Source organism: Sapajus apella, unplaced genomic scaffold (assembly GCF_009761245.1).
Source record: "Sapajus apella isolate SASKATOON/1434 unplaced genomic scaffold, GSC_monkey_1.0 scaffold125, whole genome shotgun sequence".
Classification (NCBI taxonomy): domain Eukaryota; kingdom Metazoa; phylum Chordata; class Mammalia; order Primates; family Cebidae; genus Sapajus; species Sapajus apella.
Genome location: NW_022437065.1, coordinates 4,186,727 through 4,203,732, shown reverse-complemented (window position 1 = coordinate 4,203,732; position 17,006 = coordinate 4,186,727). Strand labels below are relative to the sequence as shown.

The window sequence follows — 17,006 nt, the reverse complement described above, 5'->3', positions numbered from 1 at the left end:
TTTTCACCTCCTGATTTAGATCTTCCATAATAATTATGGCTATGTCTGGCTACAGTCATTGTGTTTTCAATGTAATATGCCTTTTGCTGTATCCTAACATTCCCCTTTTGCAAGATGCTATACACCAGCACTTTTCAATAGAACTTTCTGTGACGCTGATGGTACTTGATGTCTGTGCAGTCCAGTACAGTGGCCCTTAACCACATGTGGTTATTGAATCCTTGAAATGCCGCTAGGGAGACTAAGAAACTAAAATTTGAATTTTATTTAATTTTGGCTTATTTAAATTTAAATAACCATATGCAGTTTTCCATTTTTTTATTCTTTTTTCTTTCTGCACAAGACCCAACTGCATTAAGGCATACAGTGAGTTACGTTAATCTTGGGTCATTTCATGTCTTCTTCTTGTGGTGGTTCATGAAGTGATAAAATACGTCTCACCTGAACACTGAAAGATTCATCAAACCAGACAACTCACTGGCTACTATGTTGTGATGTACACAGATAAATATGGTTTCCAGAATTTAGTTCTACAAGGCTACTCAGGGTGAGAACAGGGGAAATGAGATATACTCTAAAGAATCTATACCTTTTAGGAAGACTGGTTTTGAATAAATCTATTGGGAACGTAGTAAGCTCGTCTGCCCAGCCTTTTAAACCTCTTGTGCCATGCAACTTTGCAGATACAACCAGACCTCCAAAGAAAGATGAAGAAAATGGAAAGAATTATTACTTTGTATCTCATGACCAAATGATGCAAGACATCTCTAATAACGAGTACTTGGAGTACGGCAGCCACGAGGATGCGATGTATGGGACAAAACTGGAGACCATCCGGAAGATCCACGAGCAGGGGCTGATTGCAATACTGGATGTGGAGCCTCAGGTAATGCCTAGCCTCCCCTAATGTCTGACATCCTGCCTGCATGCCAATAAGCACAGATTCTGAAATCAAAAATGCCATCAGAAAGCCACAGGTCACATAATAGTTTAATAAGCTACAGAAAAGTGTCAGTAATGGAGGCATCAGGGGTTCATAGTCTAGAATGCCAGCTGACTAATCGTTGGACTCAGTGCACACACCATACGTTTAAGAAGCAGAGATTATTCTCTTAAGAAGTTTATTACATGCAGAAGCCTGATAAGGTTCCTGATTGGGTCTATGCCTGCCAGAAATCCTGCAATCATCTGACCTCAGGATGAGACTCTGGCACTTTGTTATCACAACAGCCACCTTTCTTCTCTGGGTGCGGCTCACACTGGACCATCAGAGCCTCCACCAGCACCTTATATTAATCTCCAGTGAGAAACTGAGCCTGGGGCCTGGGTCTGAAACACAGCACTAGCTTTATGAAAGCAAACATGAGTGAGCCCAGAGGCAGCAGGGATGGAAACCCATGGTGGCTCTCAGTCTCTGCCATTTCCTTACCTAAGCACGATGCCTGCCCCTGAGCTAAAACTAGGAGAGAGATGAAGAATTGGGAGAGGACTCAAAAGAAAATCAGACACAGAGATGATGAAATGGTTTCTAGATACATCTTACAATAGGAATTATTAAACTTGAAAAAGAGAAAGCTGAAGGCTTTACATCAAAAATGCTGACTGTTTTTTCATCTCTGAGTACAAACCAAGTAGAAGTGGGAGTTAAAGCACAGTAGGAAGGATTTGGGAGTTGTAGACATCAAGGTGGGTTACCGGAGAGGCTTGTGGGTACCCATGTGACTCCCAGATCTGCCATTTCTAGGACTGATCTATACCAAAGCTCCTTTAACACATAGAAATAGAACCAGTATGCTATCTGCTAAAATAGTAGACCAGCTCCCCTCAAGCAGGCTGTGTTTCATTAGGAGGCTTACCTGGCTATCCTAGGCAGGGCAAATCCCTGTTCAAGGGCCACTGTATGAGACTTGGTCCCCTAACCATCCCTAAAGCAAGGACTGAACCTATATAGCCAGAGTCTGTGTGACCTGGGGCCTGACAGCTCAGTTTCTGGGCTCCAAGATCCTAATTCATGGCCAATGGGTTCACCCATTTCCATTTTACAACACCTGATGGGGTTCTTGAACTTGGAACTTTGAAAACCACAAAAGGATCTGTTTAAGGGGCTAGGGAGGAGAGCAGCAGTAGGGTGAATAATGCCATTTACTTAGCAATTAACTTGGACCTATATAGAACTAAATATATGATGTGTACCACAGATTGATTTTTGTTTAACTACTAATCCCTCCTTACTAGGGATTGGAAAAATCTTCTGGCCAGGGGTGGCTAGAGGCAAAGTCTCAATCCTGGTCCTGGTCTTCGACATCCTCTCCTTGGGTTCCACACTGGTCTTCACCTGAACGTCGTTTTCTGCTGGTAGTAATGTCTCTAGCAGTATGCTGGCTGCAGGGCTCCTCAGACTCCCTCTGCATTACCTAAGTCCACTTTCGAGGGCTTTCTGCCTTACCTGCCTCCGCTGCTGCCACCGCCACCGCCACTGCTGCTGCTGCCGCTGCTGCTGCTGTACCACCCATAGCGTCCAGCTCTCCCTGTTTCCTTGCCCTTGCACAGCCATGCATTGCTCTGCACTGCTGAGCGGGAGACACTTCTCTCAGCCTCCTCAGGACACCCACAGCAGTTACTTTTCCCCATTGCACTTGGCCCCAGAGCATCTCCTCGCCCCAGCTGGGCCCACTCTCCTCTGTTCCCCTGAGTGCTGGATGAGCTCACCTGCACTCTTCTCTCCTGCTTCCTGGGTCCCTGCCTCTCAGAACTGTGATCTCTCAGGTCCACCTAGCCCTGAAGGCCGGCCATAGGCATCCTGGCTGCCTGAGCCTCTTTGGGCCAGCGGCCCTGGGAACAAGGATTGCCCGGGTCCTGCTCCTCCTGTTGGTCTGGTTGACTACACTGGTCCCAGGCCCTCCTGCCCAGGCCAGCCTCATGCCAGTCCTGGTCTCACAATGACCACTGCATACCACAGTACAGCTGGGGATGCCCGCAGTCTGCACCGACTGGGCTTCGCTGTCGGGCTTCTCTTCCCTCAGCTCAGTCTCCTCAGCTGGGCAAGGCCTTCATCCTGCCTTCAGGATGCCCATGGCTATGAACAGCTTGCTTTCAGGCAGTCTCATTGCTCCAGGGAGGCTCTCTCCTTAGGACATTTTTCTCCAACCCTTTCCCACTCTAGCTTCTTAGATGATCCCTCTACTGTATCTCACAGATAGTTCAATCCAACAGACTTGTATTAAGCACTTATTATATGCCAAGCACAGGGTCAGGAGCTAAGAATATAATTCAGAAGACAAGCTGGTGAGGATGAAATTCCTTCCTCTTTGTATATCCAAAACTGTCCATAACAGAAGGGCCTTGTGGCATTTTTAAAAATCCTCTCACTTCTGCCAAACTACATGTGGACCATAAGAAAACCACCTAACATGTGTTCAGCTCTTTTAGTGCAGGTCTAATACTTTACGCCATCTTGTTTTAGACAACTAAGGCCAAATTGAGCACGTCTAGTAATACTATATGATAAGATGTTGTGGTCCAATTTTAAAGCTAGAGGATGATGGAAAAGACATTAAACTAGAAAAAAATTAATAACCTGGCTTCTCATAAAATAGTAATAGATTATGTTCATATAGTGCTGTATACTTTGCCAGGCGTTATGACTCCTTACCTAAACCTTGTAACCCTATGACCTGGAGATGAGTATCTACTTTTCTAGATGAAGAAAACAAGGCTTAGCATAATAATGGCTTGATTAAGGCTTTACAGCCAATTGAACTGTGTTGGTTTTTAAATTTTTATTCTTTTACAACAAATCCTCACTTCCTTTCACTGTACCACCCTAAAAGAGGTAACCCTGGGAATCCTTAAGATGGTTCACCTTATCCACAGTAGTACAATTTAAAGCCTCATTTTTTTAATGTTCGGAAAAATCTGTAATGCAGTCCAATCTGAGAAAAACTATAGAATTTATTTCTCACAAAAATAAAGCTGTGGCTCAGAAAATAATCTGTACGCCTAAAGCTGAAACCGTAATAGCCCCAGTGTGTAATCAGAGCTAATGTGATGGTTTTAGGTTTTAACTTTATTCTGATGTATCCATTTGCAGCATGAAACAGTTAACAGTAGCAGAATATTTGTAGTTTTGCTTTTGCCCGCAGAGGAAGAGGTCATCATCAAGAGGTAGTGTACAGTCTTGTTAGTAATCTGTACTTTAAAACAAGAACCAGGTTCTCAACCAGAGACTATTTTGTGAAATCAGTTAGCTCTCTAGAGATGGGTTTGGGGTCACTGCAGTCTTCCTAAACCCTTAGATTTGTGTACAAAATGACTCAGATGCTTGCCCCATGTGCCTTTTAAGTTTGCAAATCAGAATAGATATCTGCATCTTATACACTTGGGTCAAATGAGTTTCTGTTCCTTTAAGATGATAACCTGAGGTTAGCCATAGAATCGATTTATCTCCAAAAATGTTAGATTAATGTTACTTTGACTATCTGAATCTAGTATGCTTTCAGAGATCTTTTCTAGAGTACACTCTTTCTCTCCCTGTCCATATCTGTCCCTGTTTCTCTCTCATTCTCTCTCTCTCTCTCTCTCTCTCTCTCTCTCTCTCTCTCTCTCTCTCTCTCTCTCTCTCTCTCTCTCTCTCTCTCTCTCTCCCCCTGTCCCTCTCTCTGAATCCCAGAGAGATTTGGAGAGAAATATTTGCCCACGTACATTTAAAAATTTGTGCCTCATTCTGAATCAGAAAGGGAGAGGGTTTAGAGTTCATCTCTAAGTCACCTATTAACTGCCTGAAAGAGGGTAATCCTCCTTGTGAGCAATTCCATTTCCTGTCCCTGAAGTAACTCTGAACCTCAGCCAGGCTGCCACAGCACCAAAAGTGGCACCCACTTGAGACCCAGAAGTAATACAGAGTATGGCACAGAGACCTTCAAGAATAAGTGAGGAAATGTGACTCTGCTGAAAATATGAGGCCGACTAGACAAGAAAATCTTAATCAGGATTTGAGGCATCTTAGAATTTTTGAAAGCATAATAATTAAATATAGAAATAGAAAAAGCCACAAAAAGGAGGAGAAGCCAAATATGCTAACCGTGGGGCTACTTTAGTTACTGTGATAACATTAAATTTGGCTCTGAACTTCCTGACAACCAGAGAGAAAAAAGGAAATCAAGGAATATAACCTGATTCTTAGACATAAGAGGCATTTGGCAATGTGAGGAACATGGCCACCATTGATGGTTTTATGCAGTAAATGCAGTCTATGGATATAGACCAAGGGTGTGAATGCAGTACAGAGATGGGTAATCTGCAGGAAGCGAAACTTAATGTTTTCCAAGCAGTTTGTTTTCTGCTGTTGTAATGTGATAGCTGGAATGGAAAACATTAGAAGGATTGGGTAGCTGTCAGGCTGGGCCACTGAGTGGAGAAAAAAACATTTCATGCCCAGAGTGTCATTCTCTACTTCATCGGTGTGTTCCGTTCAGCATCCAGGCCATGTGGACTTCCTTCTAGCACTTCAAGTAGCTTCGGGGATAGAAGCAGATAGGACTTTTTCCCATCTCAGTTGCCCAGAAGCAGTCCTTGGGATGTGTATATGTGTGTGACAATGGGTAGGGGTGATGAGAAAACCTTGTCTCAGCTGACCATGTATTCACCTGACCTATGAGCATAGGAAGGAAGGAAAAAATGCCAAAGATAATACTGACATAAAGGATATTTCTAAGTGAAGATCCCTGTTAGCTCACTTGAGCTACATATGGACTTCGTCATAATGTTTGTTCCTTGCTAAAGTCTTCATTCACAAAAGGATTGGCAAAGAAATTGCCAGTTACCTCTTTCAAAAATTATGCAAGCTTAGAGAGCTTTCTTACAAGAGGAATCAGAGCCTAGGACTTTAAGAATTAAAGAACTTTGATAGATAAATACAATGTACCAGTCTCCCTTAACCCACAAGAAGATCCTCTGTGACTAAAATTCAGAAATATAATCCTAGTGAAAGCTAACCTTGCACTAAAAAAATAAAGAACCATGAATGTCAGATTTGTCTCTTATATGCCTATATACACAAAGAGGCTAAGAGAGTCCCTTCAGCCAACAGAGTAGAGTGCTCTAGTCCCTTCAGCCAAGAGAGTAGAGTGCTCTATACATGAACCTGCCTCAAAAGACAAGATAAATTCTGTGCAAATTATATCTACTATTTGTACATTTTAATTTTTTCATAAAGGCAGTTTATGCTGGGTGCCATATTGGGCATGAGTGAGACAGCTGAACAAGACACAGTCCCTGTCCTCAAGGAGGGTACTCGCTAGTCCCTGGGGGTCTTGGGTTTCCCATGTGATGTGTACTTCAGGAGCACATGGGAAAGGACTTCCCAGAGAAAAGAGCATCAGTACTGAGTTCTGAAGGATTACTCAGCCAAGCAAAAGGGCAAGTAGGGAAGGGGAAGAGAGGATGGGGTGTCCAGGCAGAGGGAGTAGAAGGTCAAAAGGCCAGGAAGCCAAGAGAGAGTCTGGCCCTTTCTGGAACTGGAAGTAGTTCAGGAAGGCTGGTCCATGGAGGCAAAGAGAGAGAGAGAGGCTGAAGAGGTTAAGCAGGGGCATGCTTGTGCGAGAGATGTGACATTCATGCTGAGGAGTATACATTTTATTCTGAGGCCAAGAGGGAGCTGTTGATGAATTCTGAGCAGAGGAGCCATGGAATTTGCATTGCAGAAAGATCATTCCAGTAGCAGCGTGGGGTATGGATTGGGAAGCAGCAAAACCAGAGGCAGGGCGACCAGTCTAATTGCTATTAAAATAAACCAGGCAGAAGATGGAGCAATAGGAATAGTGCAAAGCAAGCAAATTTAAAGACCATTTAGAAAGCAAAATATGTGGGGAACAGGATAGTTAGATTCTTGTGTAAAGGACAGCAAGATGTTTACCCCAGTGCATATGAATTAATTACACATCAGTCACTTGTGAATTGGGTACCTGTATGTGTTGGGTTTTGTTCCTTGGAAGGGAGTTTGTAACCTCCAAGATAATCATATCCTCCTGGGGAAGAACTGAAATGGTAATCCCTTAGCAGAACCAACTCCCGCAGCGTCAGCATTGCAGTATATCTATGCAAACTAGTAGCTTGCAGTTAGAGGTTTTCAATGCCTTGGAAAGGAACTGAAAGGGATCTCAGAGGCCCTTCTCTCTTGAGTGCAGCGTTTTCTCGTAGGCCTACACATTGCCCACAGCCACACAGTGTCTTTAGTGACAAGACTAAGACACAAAGTCTTAGTTAGGGCTCCTAACTCCAGCCCTGGGCAAGGTTACCCCCTTCCCCAGGAGTCCCAGGGGTCCTTTCTGCAGAGCAACATACAGTTACAGTGTCTGGATTTGCTGGCAATCCTTGGCTTAGCAATTTGAAATTTGAAATGTGAGGGCGCGGCCTCCAGATTAATGGTAAAACCAGCCTGCACGTCCAAGTCTCCCCTTAAATGCATTTCCTGTTGATAAAAATTCAGGCTACAACTAATAACCAGGTTTAAATGAACATTAACCAACATAATCAGTGTTAACTTTTATGAAGAAAAATAGATTGATTCAGGAGTCATAAAGTCATAAGAAAAATATCCAGTTTGTTGACTTTTCTGATGGCTACTGTCCATCCTTTAGAACAAAAAAGTAATATATGTTATGTATAAAATTGGTAAATTTAATAATACCTTGCCAAAAATTTGAATGAAGGGCTTGAAATTTTCAGTTGTATAAAAATTTTTATAGACTCATTTGAAAGTTACATTAGCTATTTCTTCTTTTAAGTCGGGATTTTTTTTTTTTTTTTTCTTAACACAGGCACTGAAGGTCCTGAGAACTGCAGAGTTTGCTCCTTTTGTTGTTTTCATTGCTGCCCCAACTATTACTCCAGGTTTAAATGAGGTAAGAATCAATCTGTTTTTCCCCAAATAAACTGTAAGGATCAAGCCTTAGTCCCCAGCACAGTCGGAAGTGTGTCAGTCTACATTTGCAGCAAGGCTGCTCTGATGAAATGCAATGTGAAATAGAATGGTACATGAGACAGCCTTATCAGGAGGTTGACTTCTAAAATCTGAGGACAAACCCCCTCACTCCCACAGGAACTACCTTGTTAACCGAGGCGTCCCAGGCTGCCAACCCACTCCCTCTCATGATAGGGATTGTGCAGCCCCTGGAGTGGAACCTTTGCAGAATTTCTCTCCAGGCCCCTGGAGACTACCAAACGTAGAAATGAGCTCTGTCCACTGTCCAGCCAACTCAAGTCAGATACTGCCACAGAGATGGTGCTCATGAGAGTTGGCTGCCAACTTAGAAGGTTTTCCATTGCTGAGCAGATCAGAGGGTAGTTACCATGTGTCTGGTAAGTGTAGCAGTGCCTGTCTGCTGTAGGTTCCTTAGTTAAGAGGAGACTCTTATACAAAGGTACCCTGAAGACCATTGCTTTCACAGCTTCGAGAAATTATCAGAGGACTCTTGACTCTGTTCAGTCAGCACTAGCCTAAACTCACCCAACCTTAAAATCTAGTTAAACCATGGCTTGGAAATTTTCCCTTTGTGTACCTTTAAGGAAGATTCAGGATTTAGATTTACCTGTGTTACTCATATTTTCCGTCATTATGTTTTTGTTATTTCATCTGCAAGAGGTATATTCCTTTGTAAAATTCTACTTTCCCATCTTATTTAATACACAAACATGTTTGAAACTCCACATTGTGGTTAGCTTTTATCCTTTGGTTGCCATGTATTTTTCTTGAATCATCATCTTTGTTTTTGTTTTGCCTGTTTTCCTACCCTTTTACTAATTTTCCATAGCTGCCAAAATGGTGCAGAAAATTGCCTGTAAGTACCAGCTAGGAGGTGGTGAAATACAGCCTTGTTTCTTTTAATAGATTTAGAATGTAGACATTTTGTTCCCACAAATCCTTGCTTTTGCTGTTAGAATAAAGGCATTTTGTTTTCACTGAGTTAAACCCTGCTCACGTGTGAGTCAAGCACACAGACAAGCTGTTGTCGAGGAAGAGACTGACAAATATAGCTTCGTCTTAAAAGATTCTTAAGAGGGAGCTTTATTTTTCTGTAAAGAGACCTACATTAAAAATGTGATACTTTCAGCCATAAATTTTCTCGGATATTTTCATCAGCCCAGCTTGCTGAGCAAATCATAAACTCTGCTAGTGGTTTTTGAAACTCAGGACTATGTATTCAAATAGAATCCCCTGTGCCAGAGAGTGATGTTGTAGGAATTGTTCCTTTTCATCCTGGTAGGAAGCACTCCTGTCTTTGGGTGAATGCACGTTTCCTAAAATGGCGTTTTTTGCTTGTGTTGATTGTAAGGTAAAGCCACAGTGAAAATACTATGCTTTTTAAATGCAAGCAGAACTAGAAGGTGATGATTAAGTGGGGTCTTATCGACACTATAGTTCTTAACACTAACATTCAAAGCATGCCCTGTCCTGCTTTGAAATGCGTGTAAAAGAGGACAAAACAGATAGGACATTCTTGGTTCAGAGTGTCCTGAGAGAAAAGATTGAATTCCTGTCTGCTGTGGTGTCTGCGCATGCCCACTGCAGTGCCAGGACAGAATCAAGCAAGTCTCTGTATCTCACTTCTAGTCCCCTTTTTTGAGAGCTGTACCCAGAGAGCTGAGGCTTGCCTGGACCTCCCAGCAGCCTCATCAGGAAGGGTTTCTTGCCAGTAACAGGGGCCTTAGAGAAGAAGAGGGGAGGGGCCCTAAGCCAGTACTGGGCACCACAGCTCCTATGTCCTTGAAGATACCGCATCTTTTTATTTCTCTGGAGATCTGTCCCTGTCACCTGGGGCCCCCATTTCCTAGAATTGCTCAGTCTGTTGATTTTAGATTTAATACTTGTAAAACCCTGTAATGACTGGCACTAGTCAGACAAGTGCTTGTTCTATTGACAGCATTTATTAAGCACTTACTATGTGCAAGGCCCTATGCCTAATGCTGGGGCACAGCAACTACAGGGCACACAAGACAAGTTTACGTCCTAGCTGAGGAGAGAGCCACTAATCAAATAGAGGTATTTCATTATCTCTATAGATATTTAAGACTCAGCCCAAGAGCCCACCCACCTAGTGTATGGCAGGTGGGGGTGGTTAATGTCACTCAAAGTTCCCTAGTGTCAAGGTTGAACTTGCCCTTTGGGAGTTCAGCATGACAAATTTGACTCATGAAGATGTAGAGGCAGACTTCTTTCTGGTGGCTCGTAAGAGACCCCTGTCTTGAAAGAACTTCCACTCTTTAGCGGAAGCTATACTTGCATGACAAAGCTGGACGCTAAACTCCCTCCTACCGTTGGGTCCCTCTTGCAAGAGTTAAAATCTGTGGCAGCCTGTAGTTGAGGGAGCATCCTTGGTTGCAGCAAACCTTCCTAGAGTTCAGTAGCTTCTCTTCCATAAGTTTTCTTCATAAGAGATATGAGGACCTATGAACAGTGACATTTGTCTAGCCATTTCTAATGTAGACCAATTTAAGGGGGTTCTTCAGATGCCAGGTGCTGTTTATTGGAGAAACAGCCATTATTTGTAACATTTAAAGAGCGTTTGCCTCTGGCATCAGCTGCTATTAAGTGAGGGCCATTATACGTAATTGAATTCCTGGAACATGTGGAACCTTTAAGTAGAAGAGGAAAAAATACAACTTAATTTGTCATCCAAGGGCAGGGACTTATTGAGGCAAACGCAGCCGGGCCCTGAGGCCTGGCTCCCATGAGTGTGGAGGACCAAGGGGAGGCCGGTAAAGAGTTCCAGCCTTGCCACTGTAGCCCTCCTGCCAATTGGGAGAGCGGCTTGAGGCTAGAGCTGGGGGCTTCCTGCAGGCCTGTTTGGGCCACTGTAGCCACTGGTAAACCCACACCTGGCATGGCCCTACCCCTCCTGACTCTGGGGACAGGCACAGCTAGGCCTGAGTGGGGGTGGCGTGTTTCCTGAAGAGTGTCTGTTTTCTCTGGCTCATCTGCTTTGTCATGGACCCTCTGTTGCATGTTGAGCAATCACTGTCTCCTCTGTCATGGAGCGGACTTGGCCTCGTGCCGGAATACGGCATGTCAGGGTCTGGCCTTGACTGTTTCTGACACTGGGATGAACAGAAATGTGAAAAGAGAACAAATCCAACTGATTTCTCTCTTCTGTTTACTTTTCCCTCCTCTCATGCCCACCCCTACCTCCATCTCATCACCATTTAGGATGAATCTCTTCAGCGTCTGCAGAAGGAGTCTGACATCTTACAGAGAACATATGCACACTACTTCGATCTCACAATTATCAACAATGAAATTGATGAGACAATCAGACATCTGGAGGAAGCTGTTGAGCTCGTGTGCACAGCCCCACAGTGGGTCCCTGTCTCCTGGGTCTATTAGGCCTCTCCCCAGATACCTGAGCATAACTGGGAGCACCTCATACATGGAAAAGCCTCTTTGTTATCGGCCTTGTGTCAGCAGGTCATGGTCCCTAGAGACTACCTAGTTGTAGTGTGACCTACATTTATAATTATTGTCATGTCCAAATAGATAGGAGGAGAAAAACAATTACACACTAATTTAAAGAGACAGTATCTTTTTTAATCAGTTCTCCTAAACTTTAATAAAATGTATCTTTAAATGTATGTATTATTCAATCCTTTGGAATGTTATATTTTTGGAAATCATAGCTTTTTATTTCCAAGGCCCCTAAAAACCGCACAAAATAGATGCTGCTTTCTATAATCTATTTTAATAATAATAAACAATGATTCTGTTACCTTGACTGGGGGTGGAACACTACATTCTTTTTAGAGTCTGATTTTATGGATTGGAATATCTTTCTTTCCTTTATTTATTTGAAATAATTAGTGTAGTGATTACAAAACAGTCATAAATTTTTAAAGGCCTTTTTTCTCTTTTTTTTTTTTAGAATAGTTATTTTTTTTTTTAAGTCCTTTATGTAACATCCAGATAATGTGATACTGTCTCTTTGAAGCACCCTGTAAACCTTTTAGAGATTTGAAGTTGGGTCTTGACTCTTAATGCATGTGGACAGTCGCGAGCGTTTATGCTGTCGGTGTGTCTGTGTTGGACAAAACAATCTGTAATCTACAGCAAAGTACATTCTACATTCCGTTCATGGGGCACACCCAGGGGAATAAGAATAAAATGCTATTATGACTAAGTTGTAAACCTATGCACATCCCTTGCATTTTGGGCAACTTTATAACAAAAAAAGAAACTGATTTTTATTAATAATAATCATGTAGTGAAATGTGTTTGTAGTTTTGTCTCAGTTTAATTTGTTGTAAGGTGGGGGGGGGGAATTGCTGGTTTCACCATTTCAGATCTGTGTTGTCTAAGAGTATTAACGTTTTAATTAAGCAAAGAAATGAGGATTTTTAATCTGTATGTAATTGTTTTAAAGCACCCATTTTAAGAGAAAATACTGTGCAATGAAGAAACCAGTTTAGGCATTTGCCATAAACTGAAATATTCCAAGAGAATAATCTATAACAGCCCTGTAAATTCCTTTAAAATGATAACTAACAGGACAGTTTAACCAATTTTTTTAAATATACTTCCTTTTATGTGTTCAATAATTAAATGCCTTTGGGTCCTTCATTTCGTTATAGATTTCGTCAGGTTTCCAAGCTGATAATCTTTTCAATTGTATAATTCATTAGATGCTCATCGAACCATTGAAGGCCCAGGAGTGAGTATCAGTTGGCAGGGCGACATTGTAGCCTGCCAGAGCACAGCTGGACCGCATCTAACTCGCACAGAGCCATGCGCCCGAGGGCCACGGGCGTACTGGAGGCCACCTGTGGTCTCTCCTTCCTCTTGCTGTATCCCTTGGCACAGGGGAATCATCTGTCCTTGTTGCGTTAGAGACATTAACCATCTCATAACCCTTCCATGAAGTCACATTCTTCTAATACAGGAGATTCAGGCTGGGGGTTCTCAGACTCTTTGCCAGAGGTCAGTAGAATGTTTTTCATTAGCATGTGAGGGTGTAAAGTGCTTATATTAACCTGTGATCCTTGAAAACATACCATCGTTTTTTGCTTCCTGTAGGTTAGATGGCCTTGTCACTTTGTGCCTTGGCAGGATGTGCAGGGTGTGTTCTGAGCTGAACAGCTCCTCTTAAAGGACCAAACAGAGAAGTCATTAGTATACTTCTTTTACATTGTCAACACACTACCCCCCCCACCAACCCACCACCTATTATGAAACGATGGCGATTTTTTTTCTGATGTTGTTCTTTGTCAGTGACCAGATGAGTCTGCAACTTGCAAACAAGGTATTGAGCGAACTACTTCTGTTTGGGGCCCACAGTGGGGTGACCAAGCCACCAAACCAGAAACAAGCTCAACAGTGGTCTCGCCCTAGATGGATAGAGAAGAGTTGGTTAGGGCTGTGTTAGGGACCGATTCAAATCTGATCGATGCCAAGGCCAGACAGTCATTCTTGGTATGGTACTGACCACATTTCGGGCTCACTAATATGAAGATGCCTGTTCTACCTCTTTTCTGGTGAAGCACAAAGACAAATACAACTAACACATGGGAAACAGAAACTTCCCTCCCTCTAGTGGAAACCCCCACGCTCCCACTTGCCCGTTGAGCCCATATCTCCAGAGATGCTGATGATGCCTGTCTTGAGCTATCTGCCATGTTTATAAAGGTAGATTAAGCAGGAGGAGAAAAGCAATGCCAACTTAAATGTCGGTGGCCCTAGAATTCACGGGCACTGTAGCACTCATCCTCTTCTCAGTGGCTTTATAAGTAAGTCCTCTGAGAAGCACACGGGCAGGCATCGTTCTTGCCATCATTTGGATGGTGAAATTCCTGCATCAAGAACTCATTGACTTCTCAAAGAGGTTATCTGTTCCATTCCACTAATACATGTCTTCTCTAAAGCAGTGTCTTTATGACTTAGCTGCATATATGTAGATTTCTGAATTTAGAGTAATTTCAGTACATTGCTGCTGCTGCTGCTGCCACTACTGCTACATTACAATTGTCCACTAAGCAATCAAAGAAAATTGCTAAAAGCTTCTTTACTGCTTCCATTCCGTCAGCAGAACCTTTGTTTTTTTTTGTTGTTGTTGTTGTTTTTTTCCTTTTAAAAACCAGAGCGAATGATTAGAGTACTAAATCTTACTAGTGGTCAGTTGAAGTATTGGAGAGCCATATTTTGAAGGTTCTCTCCCCCACCCAACCCCATTCCCCACAGCAAGAAAGGGAGAGTTTTTATATGTCGAATTCTTTGTTAAAAAGACGAAATGTCCTGATTTTCCAATCACAAGGCAGTAATTACTTTGCACATGAAGCATATCCCATTTTAGCTAAAAAGGGAAATGTCGCTCAATTTAATTCATCTGGAAGTTTCCCAGCGTCAAGATAACATTGTAGCCTTTTAAAATGCTAAATGTATCTCTTGTCAGGTGAGGTGATTTAAAATATTTGCTCAGAGAGGAAAAGAAATGGTTGACCTACTTCTTGGTATTTGCATTCAGAAGGCATCCTCCCAGCCCATCCTATTGGTGGTGGAATATCTAAAGATGTCACAAAGTCCCCCACTGCAGGAGAAATGCAGGAGGTGTTCCTGCTCCCTGTTCCTGTTCCTTCTCAGGCTGCTGGAGCCAGCCAGTGGGCCAAGCCTTTCTGTGCTCCAGGCAGGCCTGGGCTGCAGCTACTATTATCTTTTTACAGCCTTTGATCTGATCACTGCAGAGTTCTTTTGTTTTTGAATCACTTGTATTTGTCTCTTTATTAAGGCTTCAAGTTTATTTCTTGAAAAAGTTTAGTCAATCAAACCACCCTCCAGGAAGATTCCCAGAGTGGGCACTGCCCCTGAAAAACAAGGCAGCCCAAAGCCAACTCTCTTTTGTCCCCTACTGATGTCATGTCCTTTTTTTTTTTTTTTTTTTTTTTTTTTCCATTTCAGGCCAGTTTCTTAACTTGAGGCAAAGAGAATGTCTTGCTAAAGCTACCAAGAAAACTGCTTGATTAACAAATTATTAATAGAAATGCCTCCCATACTGTCTCCTGGGAAAGAGGAGCAGTCACCTTGGAATCAGCATTCCGAAACCAAGCTCCATGCTGTCCTCATTCCTCCTCCTTCTTGGTTCCTGTTATCAAACTCATGTGTGTTTCTTGTTTCTCTTTTTTTCAGAACTGAACACAGCCTCCTTATTCCATCCTCTTGACTAGGGCTTACAATACTGAGACCGATCACAGCCTGTAATAGGTTAAAGGTACCTGAGTGCGGTGCTCTTGTTCTGCACCTGTAATTAATTCTTCTATTAAAAGATGCTTTCCTTCTTACTGCAGCTTACAGAAAGGCTACAAACTTTAATCACAAATCATTTCATTTGCCAGAGCTTTTCCTTTTTTTACTCCTTTAGAAATAAGATTTCCCTCTCTGTTTGGAATCTCTGGATACAGGACTCTACTCCAGGTTCATGGCCTGATTGGCTTTGCCCATGCACACACACATCAGTTTGCCTTAAACTTGGAGCTATGGGGAGCCTCAGATTTTCCAGCTTAGTGGGTGAGGTTTAGCTGTCACATACATCCAGGAAGTGGGGGAAAAGGGAGAAGAAGAGGATGTTCATTACCATTTTCCCATCCGGTCTTTCCCCTGCTTTGCTTTGTGCAGCAGGTGGGCAGACACAGCCCACAGAAACAGAAGTAGAAAGAGGGCCAGACCATCTCTGGGGCCAGCACTCCCAAGTCTTACCTCTTTGTGTGGATAGAAAATCCTGAGCTCCCACCACCTCTCATCTGACCCTCCATCAACTCCCTTGAACCTGTGCAAATGGACCGAGCAAAAGAAAATGGAAAGAGATGTTTGTTGCCACACAGGAGACCTCCTTTCTGGCCCCAAGCACAACTCCATTTCTGCGATTCTCAGAAGCTCAGAATTTAGCTACTGCTTATGTGTTCGCTCCATTCTCTCTGGTTTGTGACTGAGGGAACATGCCAGTGTTCTTATTGACAGAGGCTTAGTGGTGACCATCTCTGGACCCAGAGGAAGTACAACCTCTGTAGTGGGAGTTGTCCTTGGGAACAGAAATAGGCATTCCTCCACTATTTTTTTTTATCTGGAAGAGACCAAGAATTGGGGGAATTGATTTCCAGTCTTAGCTGTTTCCCGGAATGTCATCTGTGCAGGCAAGGTGGGCGGCTGCCGGGTGCAGCAGGCAGCGTGACTGATGTGAGGGCCGCACAACCCTCACGTGCTGAGACCCGAGTATCGTGTTTAATTGCAGTATAGGCGTGTCGCCATTCAAACTCAGTTCTGGGGTGGTTTTGCATAGTTTTGCCAACGTGTTCTTTTTTCTGTATGTATTATTGCCTTTTTATAAAAGGTGTTGAAGTATTGTCTCAGTGATAAAAAGAGAGAGATGTTAATGGTTGTTGTATATTTCACCGTATCCAATTGTAAGTATTTGCAGGGTACAGCAGAGCCTTAGCTTGCAAGAGCGTTTGTGCAGGAGGTGTCCCTCAACACCCAGGAGCTGAAGGGATTGGAAAGGTTTGGATTCTTTGTAAATGTCCTGCTTTTCTTTCTCTCTGTCTGTATCTATTTACATGCCTTAGCACACGCCCTCCCATCCTGATCCCTTTGCCCTGTCGCCGGAACAACCAGAATGCTGGTGCGCTGCCGGCACAGTACAAGTTGATGAAACCCTAATCAGTTATCTTGTGTGACAGGGGAAGAAGAGAAACTCCATAGTATTCTTTGTAGAATATACATACCTGTAGGATGCTGTGTAATGGGAAACCATAGAATTGGGCTTTTGTCATTTCAAAGTTGGAGAAATGTATGAATAAAATGTATAAAACATGAAAAATCAGTTGTCTCCTCAGATTGCAGGCCAAACAGCTTGGGGACAAACAACAGAGGGTTAAAGGAAGAGGGATGGCCCAATTTCTAAAGGTCCCTACAGAGTTCATCCACACGGTTAGGCCTCAGACACCTTCCCAAAATGGGTGGGGTGGGGTGGGGTGGG

General features: G+C 43.0%; 1 protein-coding gene across 2 annotated transcripts in view; it reads left to right on the top strand.

The window, feature by feature from the left end:
- Nucleotides 1–12,585, top strand: part of CASK (calcium/calmodulin dependent serine protein kinase) — a 322,704-nt gene extending 310,119 nt beyond the window's left edge. Inside the window, exons 22-24 of one of the 2 annotated variants that reach the window (XM_032261683.1) lie at nt 684–886; nt 7,818–7,901; nt 11,204–12,585. In XM_032261683.1, coding sequence (XP_032117574.1) covers nt 684–886; nt 7,818–7,901; nt 11,204–11,380 — 464 coding nt within the window. In that variant the 3' untranslated portion in view covers nt 11,381–12,585. The remainder of the gene's footprint in view (nt 1–683; nt 887–7,817; nt 7,902–11,203) is intronic. The other variant, XM_032261682.1, reaches the window with a different exon arrangement.
- Nucleotides 12,586–17,006: the final 4,421 nt, after the last annotated feature.